The 18,662-nt window shown below is 38.5% G+C and overlaps 1 protein-coding gene and 1 long non-coding RNA gene across 2 annotated transcripts in view; one reads left to right on the forward strand and one right to left on the reverse strand.

The window, feature by feature from the left end:
• The window catches only part of TM2D1 (TM2 domain containing 1), a 46,749-nt gene that overhangs the window by 4,134 nt on the left and 23,953 nt on the right, over nt 1–18,662 (forward strand). Inside the window, exons 3-4 of the mRNA XM_028106809.2 lie at nt 10,161–10,269; nt 16,600–16,691. Of these exons, the coding sequence (XP_027962610.1) occupies nt 10,161–10,269; nt 16,600–16,691 (201 nt within the window). The remainder of the gene's footprint in view (nt 1–10,160; nt 10,270–16,599; nt 16,692–18,662) is intronic.
• LOC148164516 (uncharacterized) lies at nt 7,474–13,368 on the reverse strand. Its single transcript, XR_015767980.1, has 3 exons — nt 13,013–13,368; nt 12,547–12,685; nt 7,474–7,825 (listed from the first exon to the last, which is right to left on the reverse strand). It is a non-coding gene; the product is annotated as an uncharacterized LOC148164516 (long non-coding RNA).

Here is an 18,662-nt window from a genome sequence, read left to right on the forward strand (position 1 = left end):
TTTGAAGGAAATTATGCAACTAAAAAGAATAGTTTCTGCCCAAAAGAGCTTTGCTCTTCATTTAGGAGTCTCTTGTGTAAAACAAGGTTGAATCCACTTGTGCAATTATTGATAAGTAAGTTTATAAACACAAAAAATCAAATGATCAGACTAGTAGGAAGTAAAAGGACTTGGAGGTATTATGGTACTATCATGGCTTATCAGGTAAGTACTCATAGTTGATGTAAGTCAAAGAGCTACAGGACAATAAAAGGAAGGTTTTCTATAAAAGGGAATGATATGATTATTCATTTGGAGAGGAGAAACCAAGTACCATATTAAATGTGGGAACATATATAAAATGTAGATTAATAAATAAATGACTTTAAATCATTGTCATGATTTTAAGAAGAAAATAAAGTTTCCGAGACAAAGATGAGTCACAGGGTGGCTGCATATGGATGTACAATTTGTACATGACACCAGTATCTAGCTGAGAGCTGGGATAGATTCTGCTGTCCCAGCCCAGTGCTCATGAGGCTGTGTCTGTCCGTGGGAAGTTTTTCTTTTAATTGCCTTTTTAAAACATACGAGGGCTAGTGGAGTAGTCATGGTGAATCACTTCTAAGTCCTGATCAGAGAGGACATCTAAATGACCCTTGAAACATGTTTTTGGGTCCTAACATGGAACTGATTAACAGGAGAAAAATATTAGGAGTTGTGAAAAGTGTGAGTTAAATGGTCTTTCTCAGCCTCCAGCCAAGATTGTTCTTCCTCTGTTTTTTCACTGCGTATACGAAGGACTATTACAGAATCCTCAAACTAAGTTTAATTTTCTTTCTTTTTTTTTTTTAAAGATTTTATTTATTTGACAGAGAGAGAGACAGCGAGAGAGGGAACACAAGCAGGGGGAGTGGGAGAGGGAGAAGCAGGCTTCCCGCCGAGCAGGGAGCACGATGCGGGGCTCGATCCCAGGACCCTGGGATCATGACCCGAGCCGAAGGCAGTCACTTAACCAACTGAGCCACCCAGGCGCCCCAAGTTTAATTTTCTTTAACAGTGCTTTTTGGGTAGGGATAAGAACAATGTTTTACAAGAGGGTAATTTCAAGATAAAAGAATTGGGACCAAAGGCAAAGTAATTCAACTGTAACATTAAATTAATGTGATCTTTTTTTTTTTAAGATTTTATTTATTTATTTGACAGAGAGACAGCAAGAGAGGGAACACAAGCAGAGGGAGTGGGAGAGGGAGAGGCAGGCCTCCCGCAGAGCATGGAGCCCCATGTGGGCGGGGCTTGATCCCAGGATCCTGGGATCATGACCTGAGCTGAAGGCAGACGCTTAACCGACTGAGCCACCCAGGTGCCCCTAAATTAATGTGATCTTAAAATGGTTCCCAATTAGAGTACAGGCTTCCAGTAATGGAATGAATTAAGTCACAGGGATGTCAGGTACGGCATAGGGAAGTCACTGGTATTATAATAGCATTGTCTGGAACAGATGGTTGGTACACTTGTGAGCATAGCATAATGTATAGACTTGTCCAATCACTATGTCATACACCTGAAACTATTGTAACATTGTGTGTCAACTATATACTTCAATTTAAAAAATAAAAAATAAAAACCCTAAGGACAACCTATCACAAAAAGTCAGTGAGACCTTTCCAAATAAGGCAAATACCTTCTTAAGATATAACCAATCAAATAACTTCCTTGCTTTGCTTCCATTTCTCTGTAGAAGTCTTCTAGCTCCTGCAGGTGGGTAGAGCACTCTAACCACTTCCAGTTTGGCACAGCCCAATTCAGATTGATTTTTGCTCAAATAAACTCTTACAATTAAAAAGAAAAATAGTTTCCATTTAACCCAGTGCCAACTAACAAGCATATTTATTTATTGAGAAATGATTTGTAATAAATAATTTGATAATTAAATTGATTAAAATAAATGGATCAAGATAATTACCTTAATGAAAATTTATATTATAGGATATTATTTATTGGGAAATTATTTACTGTATTTATTGAGAAAAATTACATGGCAGGCTTCTACTACGTATAAATAATATATGAAAGAAGACACAATCTCTGCCCTGAAAGAGTGTTCTGTCTACATTGTACAGACATACACAGGCAAGTGTTTTCAATTTTCCGATCAGTGAAATACAAAAGTATTTAGACTCCATCTCTAGAAAATTTTGCTCTGGTCCTTTGGCAGGTCTTTTTTATTTTGTTAAGTTTTTATTGAAATATATTTATAGGAAGTACACAGAAGTGTAACTCAAATGATTTTTCTCAAGCTGAACACATTTGTGAATGTTCCAAATCAAGAAATAACATTATTAACATACTAAAAGCCCACTCATGCTCTCTTATACTCACTCTTCTGCCCTAGTGGATAACCCATTACCCTAACTTCTAACAATATAAATTAGTTATGCAAAGAGTGTGTTATTTTTAGACTTTTTATTTGGAGATAATGTCTTTTTTCTTTTTTAAATATTTTTATTTTTAAAATATCTTTTTTTTAAGATTTTACTTATTTATTTGAGAGAGAAAGAATGAGACAGAGAGAGAGCATGAGGGGGGGAGGGGCAGAGGGAGAAGCAGGCTCCCCGCCTAGCAGGGAGCCCTATGCGGGACTCAATCCCAGAACCCCAGGATCATGACCTGAGCCGAAGGCAGATGCCCAACCGACTGAGCCACCCAGGTGCCCCTATTTTTATTTATTTTTAAAGAGAGAGAGTGTGAACACATGCACATTTTCCTGGGTGAGGGGGAGAGGGGTGCAGAGGGAGAGAGAGAATCTCCAGCAGACTCCACTCCCAGCGTGCAGCCTGACACTGGGGCTCAATCTCAGGACCCTGAGATCATAACCTGAGCTGAAATCAAGAGTCAGACACTTAACTGACTGAGCCACCCAGGCGCCCCTACTTGGAGATAATTTCAAACTTACAGAAAAGTTGCAAGAATAAGAGTAGTACAAAGAGGGATGCCTGGGTGGCCCAGTTGATAAAGCGTCTGCGTTCGGCTCAGGTCATGATCCCAGGGTCCTGGGATTGAGCCCTGCATCAGGCTCCTTGCGCAGCAGGGAGCCTGCTTCTCCTTCTCCCTCTGCCTGTTGCTCCCCCTGATTATGCTCTGTCTCTCTTTGTCTCTTTCTCTCTCTTTCTGACAAGTAAATAAATAAAATCTTAAAAAAAAAAAAAGTACAAAGAACACCCATATATCTTTTGCCCAGATTCACCAGTTGTAAACACATTATTATTCTTGTTTTATCATTGTATGCTCATGCATTCTCTCTCTCTCTCTCAGTTTGTATGTATTTTGCTCCTATGTGTGTTTTTCCTAAGAATAGAGATTCTAGTTGCTGTAAACTTTAGTAAATTTAATATATGTAGTTTACCATCCATACTCTAATTTTATCAAATGACCCTAAGTAATGTTTTTATAATATTTTTTTGCAGTACAGGATCCTAAGATCAGGTCTTGACCCTTAAATCTGACAGATCAAAACTATAGTCCAGACTGGAGTAGGATCCCAAATCACTTAACTCCCTAGGTCAGTCCTTTTGATCATTATGAAACGTCATTGTTTATTTCTGATAGCTTTTTTCCATTTAAAAAATAATGCTACTTTTTATAATCAAGAAATACTGTGTACTTACTGGTTTAAACTGATGCCATTTAGGGCGCCTGGGTGGCTCAGTTGGTTAAGCGACTGCCTTCGGCTCAGGTCATGATCCCAGAGTCCTGCTCGAGTCCCACATCGGGCTCTCGGCTCAGCGGGGAGCCTGCTTCTCCCTGTGACCCTCTCCCCACTCATGCTGTTTCTCTCTCTCTCTCTCAAATAAATAAAATCTTTAAAAAAAAAGTTTAAAAAAAAAACTGATGCCATTTAAATCATAGACATTGGCCAGAGCAAAACTTTTTTTACAGGAAATCTGAGAATTGAGTAGTTTTCAGGTTGTAGCATGTTGCTTAATTTTGTCTACTAGTTAACATTTATTGGTAACTGGCTTTCTTAGTCTTATCATATTGATTTGTTATTTTTGCTTGTTCCTGAAATCAGTGTAAGCATGGAATTTATGGTATAATGGAAAGAGTATTGATTAAGAAATAATGAGTGTTAACCTAGGATTTCCAGAGTCTTACTCATAAGGCTTTTGTCAAGTCATTTAATTTCTTAGAATCTAGTTTTCATGTTTGTGAAAGAAAAAAAAGGAACATATTACTAGTTTTGTCTACTTAATAGGGTTTTTTAAAAATAAGGGTCAATGAGACACCTGGCTGGCCCAGTTAGTAGAGCATGCAGCTCTTAATCTCGGGATCATGAGTTCAAGCTCCACATTGGGCATGGAGACTAACTTGAAAAAAAAATAAGGGTCAAAAGAAATTACCATGAAGTATGTAAGAATAAACTCTAGGGTTGTGGGCTTCTTTTGATTAATTTCATTACACAAAATCTTCCCTTAGTGTTACAGCCACTCCCAATGTTATATTCATTTCTCATGTCAGGTTCATTCTTCGTTTTCTCAATATTGAAGTTCTCTAATTTGCTAGAGTGGAGAACCTAATACTTGTTGAACATTTTCTGTAATCAAGTATCATGCTTTACACACCATATGCTTTTACTACATACCCAATACCATTACAAGAATAATATCCACATTTCACAGATGACAAAAACAAGATTCAGTGAGGTTTTGTAACTTACTCAAAGGAACAAACTCGTTAAGTTGACAGAGTTTGGACTAAACCCAGATTTGTCCAGTTCTGAAGTCCTGCTCTTTGGAGTTCACTTCAAAGAAATCTGATTAAATCAGTATTGATGTTTCTCTTATTTTCTCATGTAATCTCTGTATATATTTGGAGCAGCAGCTTATCCTTCCTCACTAAAGTATATAATTTTCATCCCTTGAAATAGTTATCTCATACTTCTCTCAAACCTTAGAATCCTTTTAGCAATATGGTTTCTTCATTCTGGTACCTCTTTCCACTGTTTGTAGCTTTCCTGAGGTTCTGAGCCTAGAGCATTGAGCATTTTTCTCTCATATATCTCATGTCAAATATAAATCATTTCCTATAATAGAAATAAAATACCATTGAAAACTATAATTGTCAAAATTTATTGTTTGAACAATTAGTAGTATCTAATTGAAAATAGAAAGGTATGATTTCTTAGTATTTAATATTCTTATAAGGCCTTTTTTCAACTCACCTATCAATGTTTGATTTTTTTAAATGTACAGGAAACTGTCATCTCAAAAAACAATGGATTTTTATTAGGCAAGGTGTATTGGACAATAACCCCAACTGGAATCATAATTACAGTGTTTTGCATTGCAAATATCTCTTTAAGATCTGATTTTAGATAGTCTGCAGGAAGATCTCACAAGATCTGGCTGTAAGACAAGAAAGTGACAGCTTCAAACTGAGCAAGTAAGTGCAAGGTAATACATTTAGAGGAAGATTATCTAAAATTTAGCAATAGAGGGGCACCTGGGTGGCTCAGTCGGTTAACCATCTGCCTTCGGCTCAGGTCATGATCCCAGGGTCCTGGGATTGAGCCCCACATCGGGCTCCCTGCTCAGTGGGGAGTCTGCTTCTTTCCCTCTCCCACTCCCTCTGCTTGTGTTCCCTCTCTTGCTGTTTCTCTCTCTATCAAATAAATAAATAAATAAATAATCTTTAAAAAAAATTAGCAATAGAATTCTGTTTAATGACACAGTTTGCCAATCCAGAACTTACTATTTTGAGGATTTAAAAAAATTAAAGATCCATTTTTAGGAAAAACTTGTGTTTATAGATTTCTTGCAGGTCACTTGTTTGTGGAAGTGGAATGGGCCTCATCAAGGCGAAAAAGTAACTTTTTAAACCAGACATCTCTTTGATTTATATGCCTGATGCCTAAACTCTAGTAGTACATGTACTCCTGGAGGTAGACAGAGCTTTCCAAGAGGTAAACAGGTATCATTGTTGAACTGGTTTCCTAAGGCTGTTATAAGAGTGTTAAAATAGACATTGACGGTCTCAGTCCTAGAGACTAGAAATCTGAAATCAAGGTGTTGGCAGGGCCATGCTCCCTCTCAAACTCTGGGTGGAATCTGTCCTCCTTCCTTCTGACCTGCTGATGGTGGCCAGCAATCCTTGGCATTCCCTAGTTTGTAACTGCATCAGTCTGGTCTCTGCCTCTGTCCTCACATAGCATTCTCTCTGTGTGTCTTCAAATCATCTTCTTCCTGTTAGGTATGCATGTAATTTCCCCAGTTCATAAGGACAACAGTCTTATTGGATTAGGGCCCACCCTAATGACCTCATTTTAACTTGGTTAAAGCTGCAAAGACCGTACTTCCAAATATGGTCATACTCTGAGGTACTGAAGATTAGTACTTCAACATATCTTTTTTTTGAGGGGGGTATGGCATAATTCAGCCCATAACAGGTGTCTTTAAAGGAATTGATTTCCAGATTCTCAGATACTATGTGTTTACTTTTCCTAAAATTGATGTAAATTTTCTGAATTTTATTTTTTTTTAAGATTTATTTATTAGAGAGGGAGCTCATGGGGTGGGGGGCAGAGGGAGGGGGAGTGAAGCTGACTCCCCACTGAGCACCAAGCCCAGTACAGGGCTTGATCTTTAGATCCTGAAATCATGACCTGAGGCTAAATCAAGAGTCCAATGCCTAATTGACTGAGCCACCCAGGTGCCCCCAAATTTCTGAATTTTCAAGAGGAGCTCTTTCTTATCCATCCTCTGTTGGATGATGATGGCTATTTAATTGTTGTAGTGTTTAGATTCCATTGTAAAGCGTTCTATAACATTTAATGGCAATATTTATAATATGCTGGAAATTATATTTTTTCCAACCATTTAAGTCCATGATGAAAAACTTTAGATATCGGGCGCCTGGGTGGCTCAGTTGGTTAAGCGACTGCCTTCGGCTCAGGTCATGATCCTGGAGTCCCGGGATCGAGTCCCGCATCGGGCTCCCTGCTCAGCAGGGAGTCTGCTTCTCCCTCTGACCCTCTTCCCTCTCGTGCTCTCTCTCATTCTCTCTCTCTCTCAAATAAATAAATAAAATCTTTAAAAAAAAAAAAGAAAAACTTTAGATATCAACTTAAGTGTGTAAGGGAGTACAGAGTTGTAAAAAGTTACTTTAGGAAGTGTGCGAGTAAAATTTTTTGAAGACCACTGGTCTAGAGCAGGGTTTCTCAACCTTGGGATTGTTGATGTTTTGGATTATGTAATTCTTTGTTGTGACGAGGCTGTTTTATACATTGTAGGATGGTTTGGTTTTTTTTTAAGATTTTATTTATTTATTTAATAATTTTTTAAAAAAGATTTTATTTATTTGACAGAGAGAGAGAGCGAGAGCAAGAACACAAGCAGAGGGAGTGGGAGAGGGAGAAGCAGGCTTCCCGCCAAGCAGGGAGCCCGATGCGGGGCTCGATCCTAGGACCCAGGGATCATGACCTGAGCCGAAGGCAGATGCTTAACAACTGAGCCACCCAGGCACCCCAGAGATTTTATTTATTTTTTGACAGAGAGAGAGAGACAGCAAGAGAGGGAACACAAGCAGGGGGAGTGGGAGAGAGAGAAGCAGGCTTCCTGCCGAGCAGGGAGCCTGATGCGGGGCTTGATGAGGGGCTTGATGAGGGGCTTGCTCCCAGGACCCTGGGATCATGACCTGAGCCGAAGGCAGACACTTAACTACTGAGCCACCCAGGCGCCCCTGCATTGTAGGATGTTTAGGGGTATCCCTGGCCTCTACCCCCTGGGTGGCAGTAGCAGCTCCTCAGAGGTGACAACCCAAAATGTCTCCAGATATTGCCAGATGTCCCCTGGGGAACAAAATTGCCCTTGGTCATTGAAATAGAGCATATTGATCTTCTTTCAGTCAATAACATGGAATATAAGCATTTCAGACATTTGCTAATCTCAATTTTGAGTTATCTACTATATAGTGCTAGACATGACCTAAGATGGCAGATTTTCAAGAGATACCACCTAAGGGTCGTGGTAATAATTTATTCACAAAAGTCAATACATTTTATCCCAGTATCAAGGCAGGTGTCCAAACAGCTACATATAAATTGTCTGTTAACTTTTGCCCTATCTCTGTAGATTATAAATCCTTGCTTATATCTGGAGTCAAGAAATGGTTGTGTGGGAAACCTCTATGTTTTGTAAACCTTCTTATTGAGGACTTTCTCTGTGTTTCCCTGGGGTCATGAACCAAACCAAGTTCCTGCAGTCACTTAGAGGTGAATTGGAATGCTGTCTTTGAATTATACCACAAAAGCTCTGTAAAGCTTTCTGTCTTAACTATCAGGAAGCTCTGATCTAAATTTGGGGCTCAATTACAATGTCTTCTCTTACTTGTTTCCTAGTACAGTTGACCTTTGAACAATCAAAGGGTTAGGGTGCTGGCCCCTGTGCAATAGAAAGTGTGTGTATAACTTGTGATTTCTCCAAAACTTAATTTCTGATAGCCTACTGTTGGCCAGAAGCTTTATTGATAACAGTTGATTAACTCACATTTTGTATGTTATGTGTATTATATACTGTATTCTTACATAAAGTAAGCTAGAGGAAAGGATGTTATTAAGAAAATTATAAGGAAGCTATATTTACAGTACTGTGTTGTAGTCACTGAGAAAAATCCACATATAAGTATATGTATGCAGTTCAAACCAGTGTTGTTCAAGAGTCTACTGTGTATTATTTCCTCACTCTTTGTCTTCCCTTCATTTTATTACTTTTTTGCTTGTTATAAATGAGAACCATATAAATGGTTCTCATTTATACTGAATCTGTGTCTTTTAGTGTAAATACCTGGTTTTGGACACGTAAATACATCAAATAAATTAAGTTTATAGGTGATATAGTTTGAACTTTCAATAACCCAACAAAAGTGTGTAAAGTAATTTTACATTTTTTTCCGACATCATTTTCTCAGTGTACTACTCTGGCCTATAAAAGGACAATGATTTGTTGGAAATCATAAGATAATTATAAAGTAGACAGAAAATGAATACCGTTTTCCTTTCATGATAAAACTCTAGGCTTCTGTGGTTTTTTTTAGACTATTATACAAGGTTCTATTTTCATTTTCTCAAAAAAAAAACAACACAATCCTGTAATTATTGATCCTAAACATAGAGATAAGCAGTCTGAAACTAGCATAAAAGCATTAGTACCTTTTAATCAGAAATGGTGAAGAGGAAAAGGCAATACATTTATTGAATAGCTACTGTATGCTGTGCTTTGTACTAGGTACTTTATACCATATTTAATCCCCACAATGGTCCTATGAAGTAGGTGATCTTAGTGCTATTTTTATCTACAAGGAATGCAAGGTTTTGAAAAAGGCAATGCACATAGATCTTTATACAATAAGGCTATAAAGGCTTCAGGACAGCTCCTGCCTAGCACATAGTAAGCTCTGTATTACTTCCTCTTATTATGTCATCTGGGATAGGAGTAAAGATCAAAAACGCTTAAGTGCTAAAATGGTATGCTACATCAATTCCTAGAGGGAATAGAGAAACAAATACACTTGGAATAAGTAATCTGGGAGGGGTGGCGCCTAGCTATCTCAGTCAGTAGAGCATGTGACTCTTGATCTCGGGGTGGTGAATTCAAGCCCCATGTTGGGCATAGAGATTACTTAATAAACAAATAAAATGAACAAATAACTTTTAAAAAAGAAAATTATTTAGAGTAGATGAAAAGAATTTTAGTTTATAATAACTGTCTTCTGCAAGAGTTAATATAAACTGAAAATACTATCACATCATGTTAAATTTAATGAATTACCCAATGAGTTGCCAACAAAAATTTGAGAAGTATTCTTTACCCTAGAGATGGAGTAAAGGGCAGTAATACCGTACAGTTCTTTCCTTGTCACCTTTGTCAGAGGCAGAAGATTGAACTAGAAGGGTCATGCATTGAACCCAATGTGACAATTCTTATATTTTTGTGTTGAGACCACTATATCATATTATCCTTTGTTTAGATATTCCTATCTAAAGTCTCATGTTAGGTGTTATATTGGGAGGTGGTGTTTTATAATTTTGTATTTTCTTGTGCTTTTTGCTAGTCTTAAACATGATTACATACCTTTTCTGCAGAAAAACAGTGGTTTCTTGCTTTTTTTTTTCTTCCTGCCTTTAGTTCCTTGTTTTCCAGCACCCAACATAACTTGTAAGGATTTTGGTGGCAATGAAACACATTTTACTGGAAATGAAGTTGGTTTTCTCAAGCCTATATCTTGCCGAAATGTGTAAGTCTATTACTGAAGCTAAATTTTTAGGTTACTTGCCTATGTTGTATCTTGACTACATAGAATAAAGAGATAAAAAGTTAATTTATGGGGGGAAAATACTGCACTAATATAATTTATCTTTTTTGCCTTTCTCAGAAAACCTCTATTTTAAGTGTGCATATTGTTAATATAAATGCAATTTACCACCAAGTAAAGCACAGTAGTTCATTATGTGGGATAAATAAAGACTGTGAATAGCCTCATGCCATGTTAAGTCAGTCAGTTTATGCCACTAAATGAGTTATGAAAGATTCTGTTTTTAAAATTTTGGGGATTTCTAGAGTGCAAAAAAGGATCGTGTAGTTCTAGTATTAAAAGAATGTTGGGGTGCCTAGGTGGCTCAGTTGGTTAAGATCTGACTCTTGGTTTTGGCTCAGGTCATGATCTCAGGATGATGAGGTCAGGCTCTGTGCTCAATGTGGAGTCTGCTTGAGGTTCTGTCTCCCTCTCCCTCTCTCTCAAATAAATAAATCCTTAAAAAAAATAAAAGAATGTTAATTATTAATCATTTGCATATTAAGGGCATTCTGAAATTTGGTTTCATTCTTTGTAATAGGTATGGATGATGAATGGTTAAACAGAATTTAAAAATTCATTTGGGATGTTAAGACAAGTGGCTTTATTTCGTTAGGAGTGTTCTTTGTTTAAAGGACTTTTAAGTTTGCTTTTTATTTTTGCTGTAGTAAAGCTAATATCTTATATTTCTGCCTTGTACTAAAAACATGAGTTAGTTTTACCCATTCTTATTAATTGGTGGCACTATACTTTTATCTCTTAACTGTACATTGTTCCATTTTATTCGATGGCACCTATTTACAGTTGTATCAAGAAATAACCACTGTTTGGCTTCTTTTCCTTCCTTCCTTCCTCCCTCCCTCCCTCCCTCCCTCCCTCTCTCTCTCTCTTTCTGTCTTTCTTTCTTTCTTTCTTTCTTTCTTTTAAACTATTTGGCTATTTCTACCAGTTCTATTAGAATTCCTAGAAATTACTAGTGGAGTCTTATTTTTCTTTTGACCCTCCTTTACTGAGTTAATGAGAAGCTTTAGATTCTGTCTTGCTGTGTAATCCTAAGCCAATCACTTAAGCTTTTTGGGTTCCAAGATTTCTCATTAGTAAAGTAAAAATTGCTAAAAGGAATTACTTCCCAAGTACTTACATATGGTTTAGCTCAGCTTTGAATTTATGGATTGATATTTCTTTTTTTAAAAATATTTTATTTATTTATTTGTCAGAGAGAGGGAGAGAGTGGCCGTGCCCAAGCAGGGGGAACAGCAGGCAAAGGGAGAAACAGGCTCCCCACTGAGCAAGGAACCCAATGTGGGACTCGATCCCAGGACCCTGGGATCGTGACCTGAGCCAAATGCAGACGCTTAACTGACTGAGCTACCCAGGCATCCCTGGATTGATATTTCTACCATAAAAATTCCAAATGACTACCAATTTATTAAGTGCTGATCTAAGACATCATAGGTTATAATACAACAACTTAGAAAATCAATCATCTGTTGAGAACAGCTAACCACTCAGGTCAGACTTACAGGTTTATATTACCTGTAATAGTAACACCACAATGGTCTGTTACTCAATTTCCAAGTTAATTCTGATTTTTCTTTCAGGGTCTATGGGTAGATTAGGCTCAGTGTGACTGAGCTGTACTAGTCATGCTCACAAGACACTGATGTCAGTTATCAGAAGAAATGTAATTATCAGGGAGACCAGATATTCGCAAGTATACTGGCCAATTTATTCCCCTCCTATAGTAAAATCTGCAGTTCCAAAATAGAATTTGCCTAATGAGCATTGAATCAGAACAAGGGGAGCTAAATTGATGGGTAAATTTAATGATAAGTCACAAAATTAAGATCACCCTATAAATCATTTTCTTATATCAGAATATTCAGTACATGCCTACCGAAGAGCCAGCTCACTGACAAATTCTTACTCATTGAATGTTCCTTTCCTAGTTCACATATTTTCCTTCTCCTGTTAGCATATTCTTTTTCAAAATGTATATAATATTGATACTTGATGACAACTCCTGTCTTACTATTGCAGATGTGGTCATTCTATAATGTATTCTCCAGCGACTCAAGTCTGGTGACCATGTCTGATTGATCACCAAGCCACACACCTCTTTATACTAGCCAGCTGTTTTAGTTGGAGCCGACTAATGGCTGCAACAGATGTCTTTAGAATTTCAGTGGCTTAACACAATACGAGTTATTTCCTCCTCACCTCGTAGTCCAGTTGGTGTTGGCGTGGAGGGCTGGGTGAGGCAAGGGGAGTGATTGTTGCTCCAGGCAGTAAGACGGGAGCCTTGCTCCTTTCACCTCTGGCTTGGCTTCCTCTTGTCCTCAGAGACCTTTCCTTTCAGCTGGCAGATGGGAAACAGGAAAGGAACCCCAGGGAGGTGTGTTTTATGGATCAGATCTAGAAATGGCATATACCATTTCTGTCCTCGTTACATTGGCCAAAACTCAGTTATGGCTACAGTTAACTGCAAGATGGGCTAGAATATGTAACTTCACTGTACGTCCATGAGAAAAAGGTCAGTGGCTCAGTGAACAATTAGACAGTCTCTGCTCTGCCACCCATTTTCAGGTTATTCTTTAGGGTGATCTAATATATAGATAATTGTGTTTCTAATTTCATTCCTCTTTCCAGCCAAGCTTTTTGAAAGGCTTGTTCCTATAATACTTACCTTTTATGAATTTTTCTGTTTAATGGAGTCCAGCTTTCGGCCATGCTGAAATTCACCAGCAATCTTTGTTCTATCTCAAATGGATCTTTATAGTCCATATCTTAATCTTTCTACAGCATTTGGCATTTCCTTCTCTTAAAATTCTTTCCTTGACTTCTAGTATAAAACACTCTTCTGTTTTCTTTGATACCTCTTCTTTTGTTTTTTCCTTAAATCTTGATAGTCCCAAGATTATATCCTTGTCATGTTCCCTTTTTCATTCATTCACCCCTTTGGCTTTTTCATCATCTTTATATATATTAAGGTCCCAAACTCCATCTATCATCTCCTTCAAGTCATCTCGTCCTTTGTCTTAGTGAATGGCACCTGTCTTACTCAGTTTCTTAAGCTGAAACTTTGGAGCATTCTTGACTTCTCCTTTTCCCCCATTTCCCACATTTAGCGTAGTTACTTCTGCCTTCTTAGTATTTCCCAATTTTGTTTACATTTCTGTCCTACTGCTACTGCCCAGTAGGTTATACCTGGAGTTTCTACAAAGCCTACTGATTTATTTCTCTATTTCTAGTCTTGTGCCCCATTCCAGGGTAGATGGGACACCACTGCCCTCAGCAAAAAATCTGACTTTCAATATTAGATGCATAAACAGGATCTCTGGTCCATCTACCATCTCTCCCAACTCCCCCCAAATGTCCTAATTGTGAGTGAAATGCAAAAATAAAACAGGATTGTAAGACTGACATAATCAGATTTGACTTTAAAGTGAAAACTCCAGCTACCTCTCTGTTTCTTTCCTTCCCTTTTGAAGCAGAACTCCTTCAAAGAGTTGTCTAATACTCCTGTTCTTCAATTTTCTTTTTAATTTTTTATTGTTATGTGAATCACCATACATTACATCATTAGTTTTGGATATAGTGTTCCATGATTCATTGTTTGTGCATAACACCCAGTGCTCTACGCAGAATGTGCCCTCTTTAATACCCATCACCAGGCTAACCCCTCCCCCCAACCCCTCCCCACCAGAACCCTCAGTTTGTTTTTCAGAGTCTATCGTCTCTCATGGTTGGTCTCCCCCTCCGATTTCCCCCGCTTCATTCTTCCCCTCCTGCTATTTCAATTTTTTTCATTCCAGGCTTTCTTAAGCCTGCTCTGTTTGGTCTTTTTCCTGTACCACATCACCAGAATTGCCCTTGCTGAGGTCATTAATGAACTCCTTTTGATTAAATTTAGTGGTAAATTCTCAGCCATTACTTAAGTAATCTGTCAGTCACATGTGGCACAATTGATCACTCTGTTCTCCTTAATACACTGTACTGTCTTCCCTTGACTTGCAGTATACCACAGTCTTCTAGTTTTACATCTTCCTCACTGTTAGCTCTTTCTCAGTTTTTTCTCTTCTTGATTGCTTAATACTGGAGTATCTCAAGGCTTAGTCTGTGAATCTCTCTCTCTCTCTCTCTTTTTGACAGGGAAATGTCCTGGTTTAAAATACTTCCTACAGGGCGCCTGGGTGGCTCAGTCGGTTAAGCGACTGCCTTCGGCTCAGGTCATGATCCTGGAGTCCTGGGATCGAGTCCCACATCGGGCTCCCTGCTCAGCAGGGAGTCTGCTTCTCCTTCTGACCCTCTTCCCTCTCATGCTCTCTATCTCTCATTCTCTCTCTCTCAAATAAATAAATAAAATCTTTAAAAAAAATAAAATAAAAAATAAAATACTACATGCTTGCAACTTCCTAATTTATATCTCCAGCCCAGACTTCTCTCCCTAACTCTAGACTTGTAAATCCAGCTGTCTTTTGAACAACTCCACTTAGATATCTGATAACTCTCAAGCTCACATGTCCAGCATGAAATCCTTAACACCCTTCCGGGACTAGACTACCCTCAGCCTTCCCCAACTCAGTTAATGCTAGCTTCATCTCTCTAGTTACATAGGACAAAATCTTTAGCTTTATTCGTATTCCTTTCTTTTTTCATTCCCTAAATTGAATACATCAGGAAATCCAGTTGTTATACTTCACAATATTTCCGGAATCTGATTACTTCTCAGTGTTTCTTTTGCTCTGACTCCAGGTCAAGCCACTATTAATTTTCATCGGATTATGGCAAGAACCTTCAGACTCCTTTGTCCTTGTGGTAGCTTGCATTTGTTAAACAAATTCCTCCCTCTCAATCACTATTAACTGGGTGGTGTATACTTTCTACTCTGTTGATTTGGGGCTTGACCACATAATTGTATTTGTTCTATGTAATGCTAGCAGGTATGAAACAAGCAGGGGCTTAAACGTGTTTGTGAGGTTTAGCTCTCTTCTTGAATCTTGGTGATATGTTCTGAAAAGAACTTGTCTCAGGTAAATGCTACACCTTCAGCTGGGCCCTAGAAAAACTTAAGAGGAACTGATTTGAACTAAATAAGTAGCCTGGATTCAGACTGACCCAAACTTTAGCCTGAAGCAGTATCTCCTGGCTGAACCCACCCTAGATCAACCAAACCACAAGCAATTGCAGTCTACGAGTATGAGGTAATTGCTTATTGTTGTAAGCCACTGAGGTTTAGGGTGGTTTGTTATACAATGTTACTGTGACAGTAGCTCACAAGTACTCCCCTATAGTCTATTTTCAGCAGAGCAGCTAGAGTTATTTTAAAATCTAAATCAGATCATATCACACATCTACTTAAAATCCTGGAGTAGTCTCCCGTATCCTTCAGAGTACAGAGTCTTTACAGTGGTATTCAAGGCCGAGCATGATTTGCCCTCTTTGCCCCTTGTCATCTCTCTGACAGCTCCTACTATATTCTTATGTTCTCTAATTCCATGCCTGCTATACGGGCCGCCTTTATAGACCTCAAACATGTCAGGTGTGCTGCGCTCGCCACAGCAGTTCTTTTGCCTGGGATGTTCCTCCCTTAGAGGTGTGGCATGCTAACTAATTCACCTCCCTCAGGTCTTTGCTTATATATCACTTTCTCAATGACACCTACTCTTATTACCCTATTTGTATCTTAGATCACCCTTCTCTGTACCCCGGGCATTCTGAATTCCCTAAATGACCTGCTCCACTTTTTTTAATAGCATTTATGACTTTTTTTTTTTAAAGATTATTTATTTGAGAAAGAGAGAGCATGGGCGGGAGGAGGGGAGCAGAGGAGCAAAGGGAGAGGGAGAAGGGGACTCCCTGCTGAGCAGAGAGCTAATGCAGACTCAATCCCAGGGACTCGATCCCAGGACGCTGAGATCATGACCTGAGCCGAAGGCAGCCACTTAACTGACTGAGCCATCCGAGTGCCCCCATGTATGACTTTCTAACATAATATATGATTTACTTTTAAAATGCTTATTTTTATTGCTTGTTGCCTATAGATTGAAAGCTCTTTAGGGGCAGGGATCTTTGTTTCTTTTGTTCATTAATATATCCCGATAGCCTAGAATAGTGCCTGGCATGCAGTAGCTACCCAAAAGGCATTAATTAAACGAATGAATGGATGAATGAACAAATTAACAAATAAGTGATAATTAACACTTTTGTTTCCTAAAATGTTTACATGTTGGGAATACATGTATATAACACTCAGGTTCTAATTTTGTACAGAAATGGCTATTCATACAAAGTGGCAGTTGCGCTGTCTCTTTTCCTTGGATGGTTGGGAGCAGATCGATTTTACCTTGGATACCCTGCCTTGGGTGAGTATGTTTCATCAAGAAAAAATCCTTGTGAAACTTGTATTTCAGGTAAATATACCTGTTCTTTCCGTTTTATTTTTTTAGAGATTTTATTTATTTATTTGAGAGAGAGAGCACAAGCAGGGGGAGGAGCAGAGGGAGAGGGACAAGCAGACTCCATGCTGAGCACAGAGCCCAATGTGGGGCTCAATCCCAGGACCCCTGACATCATGACCTAAGCCGAAATCAAGAGTTGGACACCCAAGCGACTGAGCCACCCAGGCACCCCTAAATATACCAATTTTTATAGATTAAATCTTTGCATACTATTAATAGTTAGAAGTTCCATGTAATGGAGTTGAATAGCTAATGTTCTTTTGTGAATATAGAGCTAGCTGTTAGCTCTACAGTTCAGCTTGGGTAAGGAATATTGACTTTTCCTGTATTTTCATCTTTATGAAAACACACGCAAAATAGTAAAGGCACTTCCTTAGGACAGTAGGCTTGAGTTGTCATTGTTAGTACCGGGAACATGGTGGACATTTAATAAATATTTTATGAATAAATGCGTATCTTTTCTATCCTTCTAAGAATATTTGCCTTCTACCTGAACCTCTGTCAGTGTTCCCTTGGGAATAGAAACTTTCTTTCAGGAGAAGCTTGGGTTGGAACTATGGCAACCGGCATGAGCTGGTGTGGAGCCTGACTTCTATTAACCTTAGCATCCCCCCACACACGTTCCTTCTAGCTGTAATCTTCCCATTTACCATAGTTACTAATGCTTGTGAAAACCATTTACATTTGATGATAGCTTTCGTTTAAACAATACTTTTATATGCCTGCCCTTAGTTAAGCCTTACAGCTCTCTGACTTTATCATCCTCTTTAAATCTTCTTTACCAGGTAGGGAAATTGTCACCAGAGAGGTTAAGGGATTTACTGACCCTAGAGGCCTTGTTTTATTCTGTGACATATTTGTCGTTATCATCCTTGTTTTATGGATAGGGAAATTGTCATGAGATTAAGAGATTTACCCAAGGACACTCTGCTAGTGACCTGAATTTGAACCCAAATTTTCTGGCTCAAGAGATCATGCTTTATTTACTGTAGTACTCTGCTTCTATATTAGCCCTTTACTGAGCAAATTTTAAAGTTTCTGAATGCTCTGGTTTCCAGCTAGCAAGGCTAATCTTATTCTTTCCATGTTGCTACCCACCAGAGATCAAAGAGGAATCTTTACTGTGGTGTTAGTAGGAAGTATGTTTCTGACAGCCTTACCTGGAACTCACAGATTTGTTCAGTTAATAGACATTTATTCTACATTTACTATCTGTTAAGTAAGTAACTAAGTGCTCTGGAAATGATGAAGATCATAGTTTATATTGGTTAAAAAGGAAATAAATATGTTGGTTGGTCCATTTATGATACAGCTATTACAGAACCATGACAAAGTGCTATGAGAGCACAGAAGAGGGACTGATTTAGTCAGCCTTGGGGTGTGAAGGAGGACTTCTTAGATGAGGTGACATTTGAACTAGGTTTTGAAGGATGAACAGATTACAGAGATTGAGGGCATTACACAGAACAGCATGTGCAAAGGCACTGGGTGTGACAGCATGTGTGCATGCTGAGAGAATGGTGGATAGTTGAGCTTTTGTTGTAGGAACAATAATGGCAGGAGATGAAAAATGACTGTAGAGGTAGTCTGTGGGCAGATTATAAAGGGCTTTGAGTGTCTTGTTATGGAGTTTGGACTTTACCCTTTAAACATCAGAAGCCATAAAAGTTTTTAAGCAGAGAAGAGTCATGGTCAGACTCATATTTCAGGAAGATGCTATTGGAGGAATTGAGGGAAATGGCTGAGAACAGAGAAGGACTGGTGGCAGAGAAAGGTGGAAGGAGATTGATGCCATCTGTGGTCCTGGCCTGAGTGACGGCGCAGCTCACTTTCCTACCATGTGTTAGAGCAGCCATACCTTTCCCTACAGCAGAA

The sequence above is a fragment of the Eumetopias jubatus genome, unplaced genomic scaffold (assembly GCF_037043125.1).
Source record: "Eumetopias jubatus isolate StellerSeaLion01/CBP00866 unplaced genomic scaffold, mEumJub1_p1.0 scaffold_4, whole genome shotgun sequence".
Classification (NCBI taxonomy): domain Eukaryota; kingdom Metazoa; phylum Chordata; class Mammalia; order Carnivora; family Otariidae; genus Eumetopias; species Eumetopias jubatus.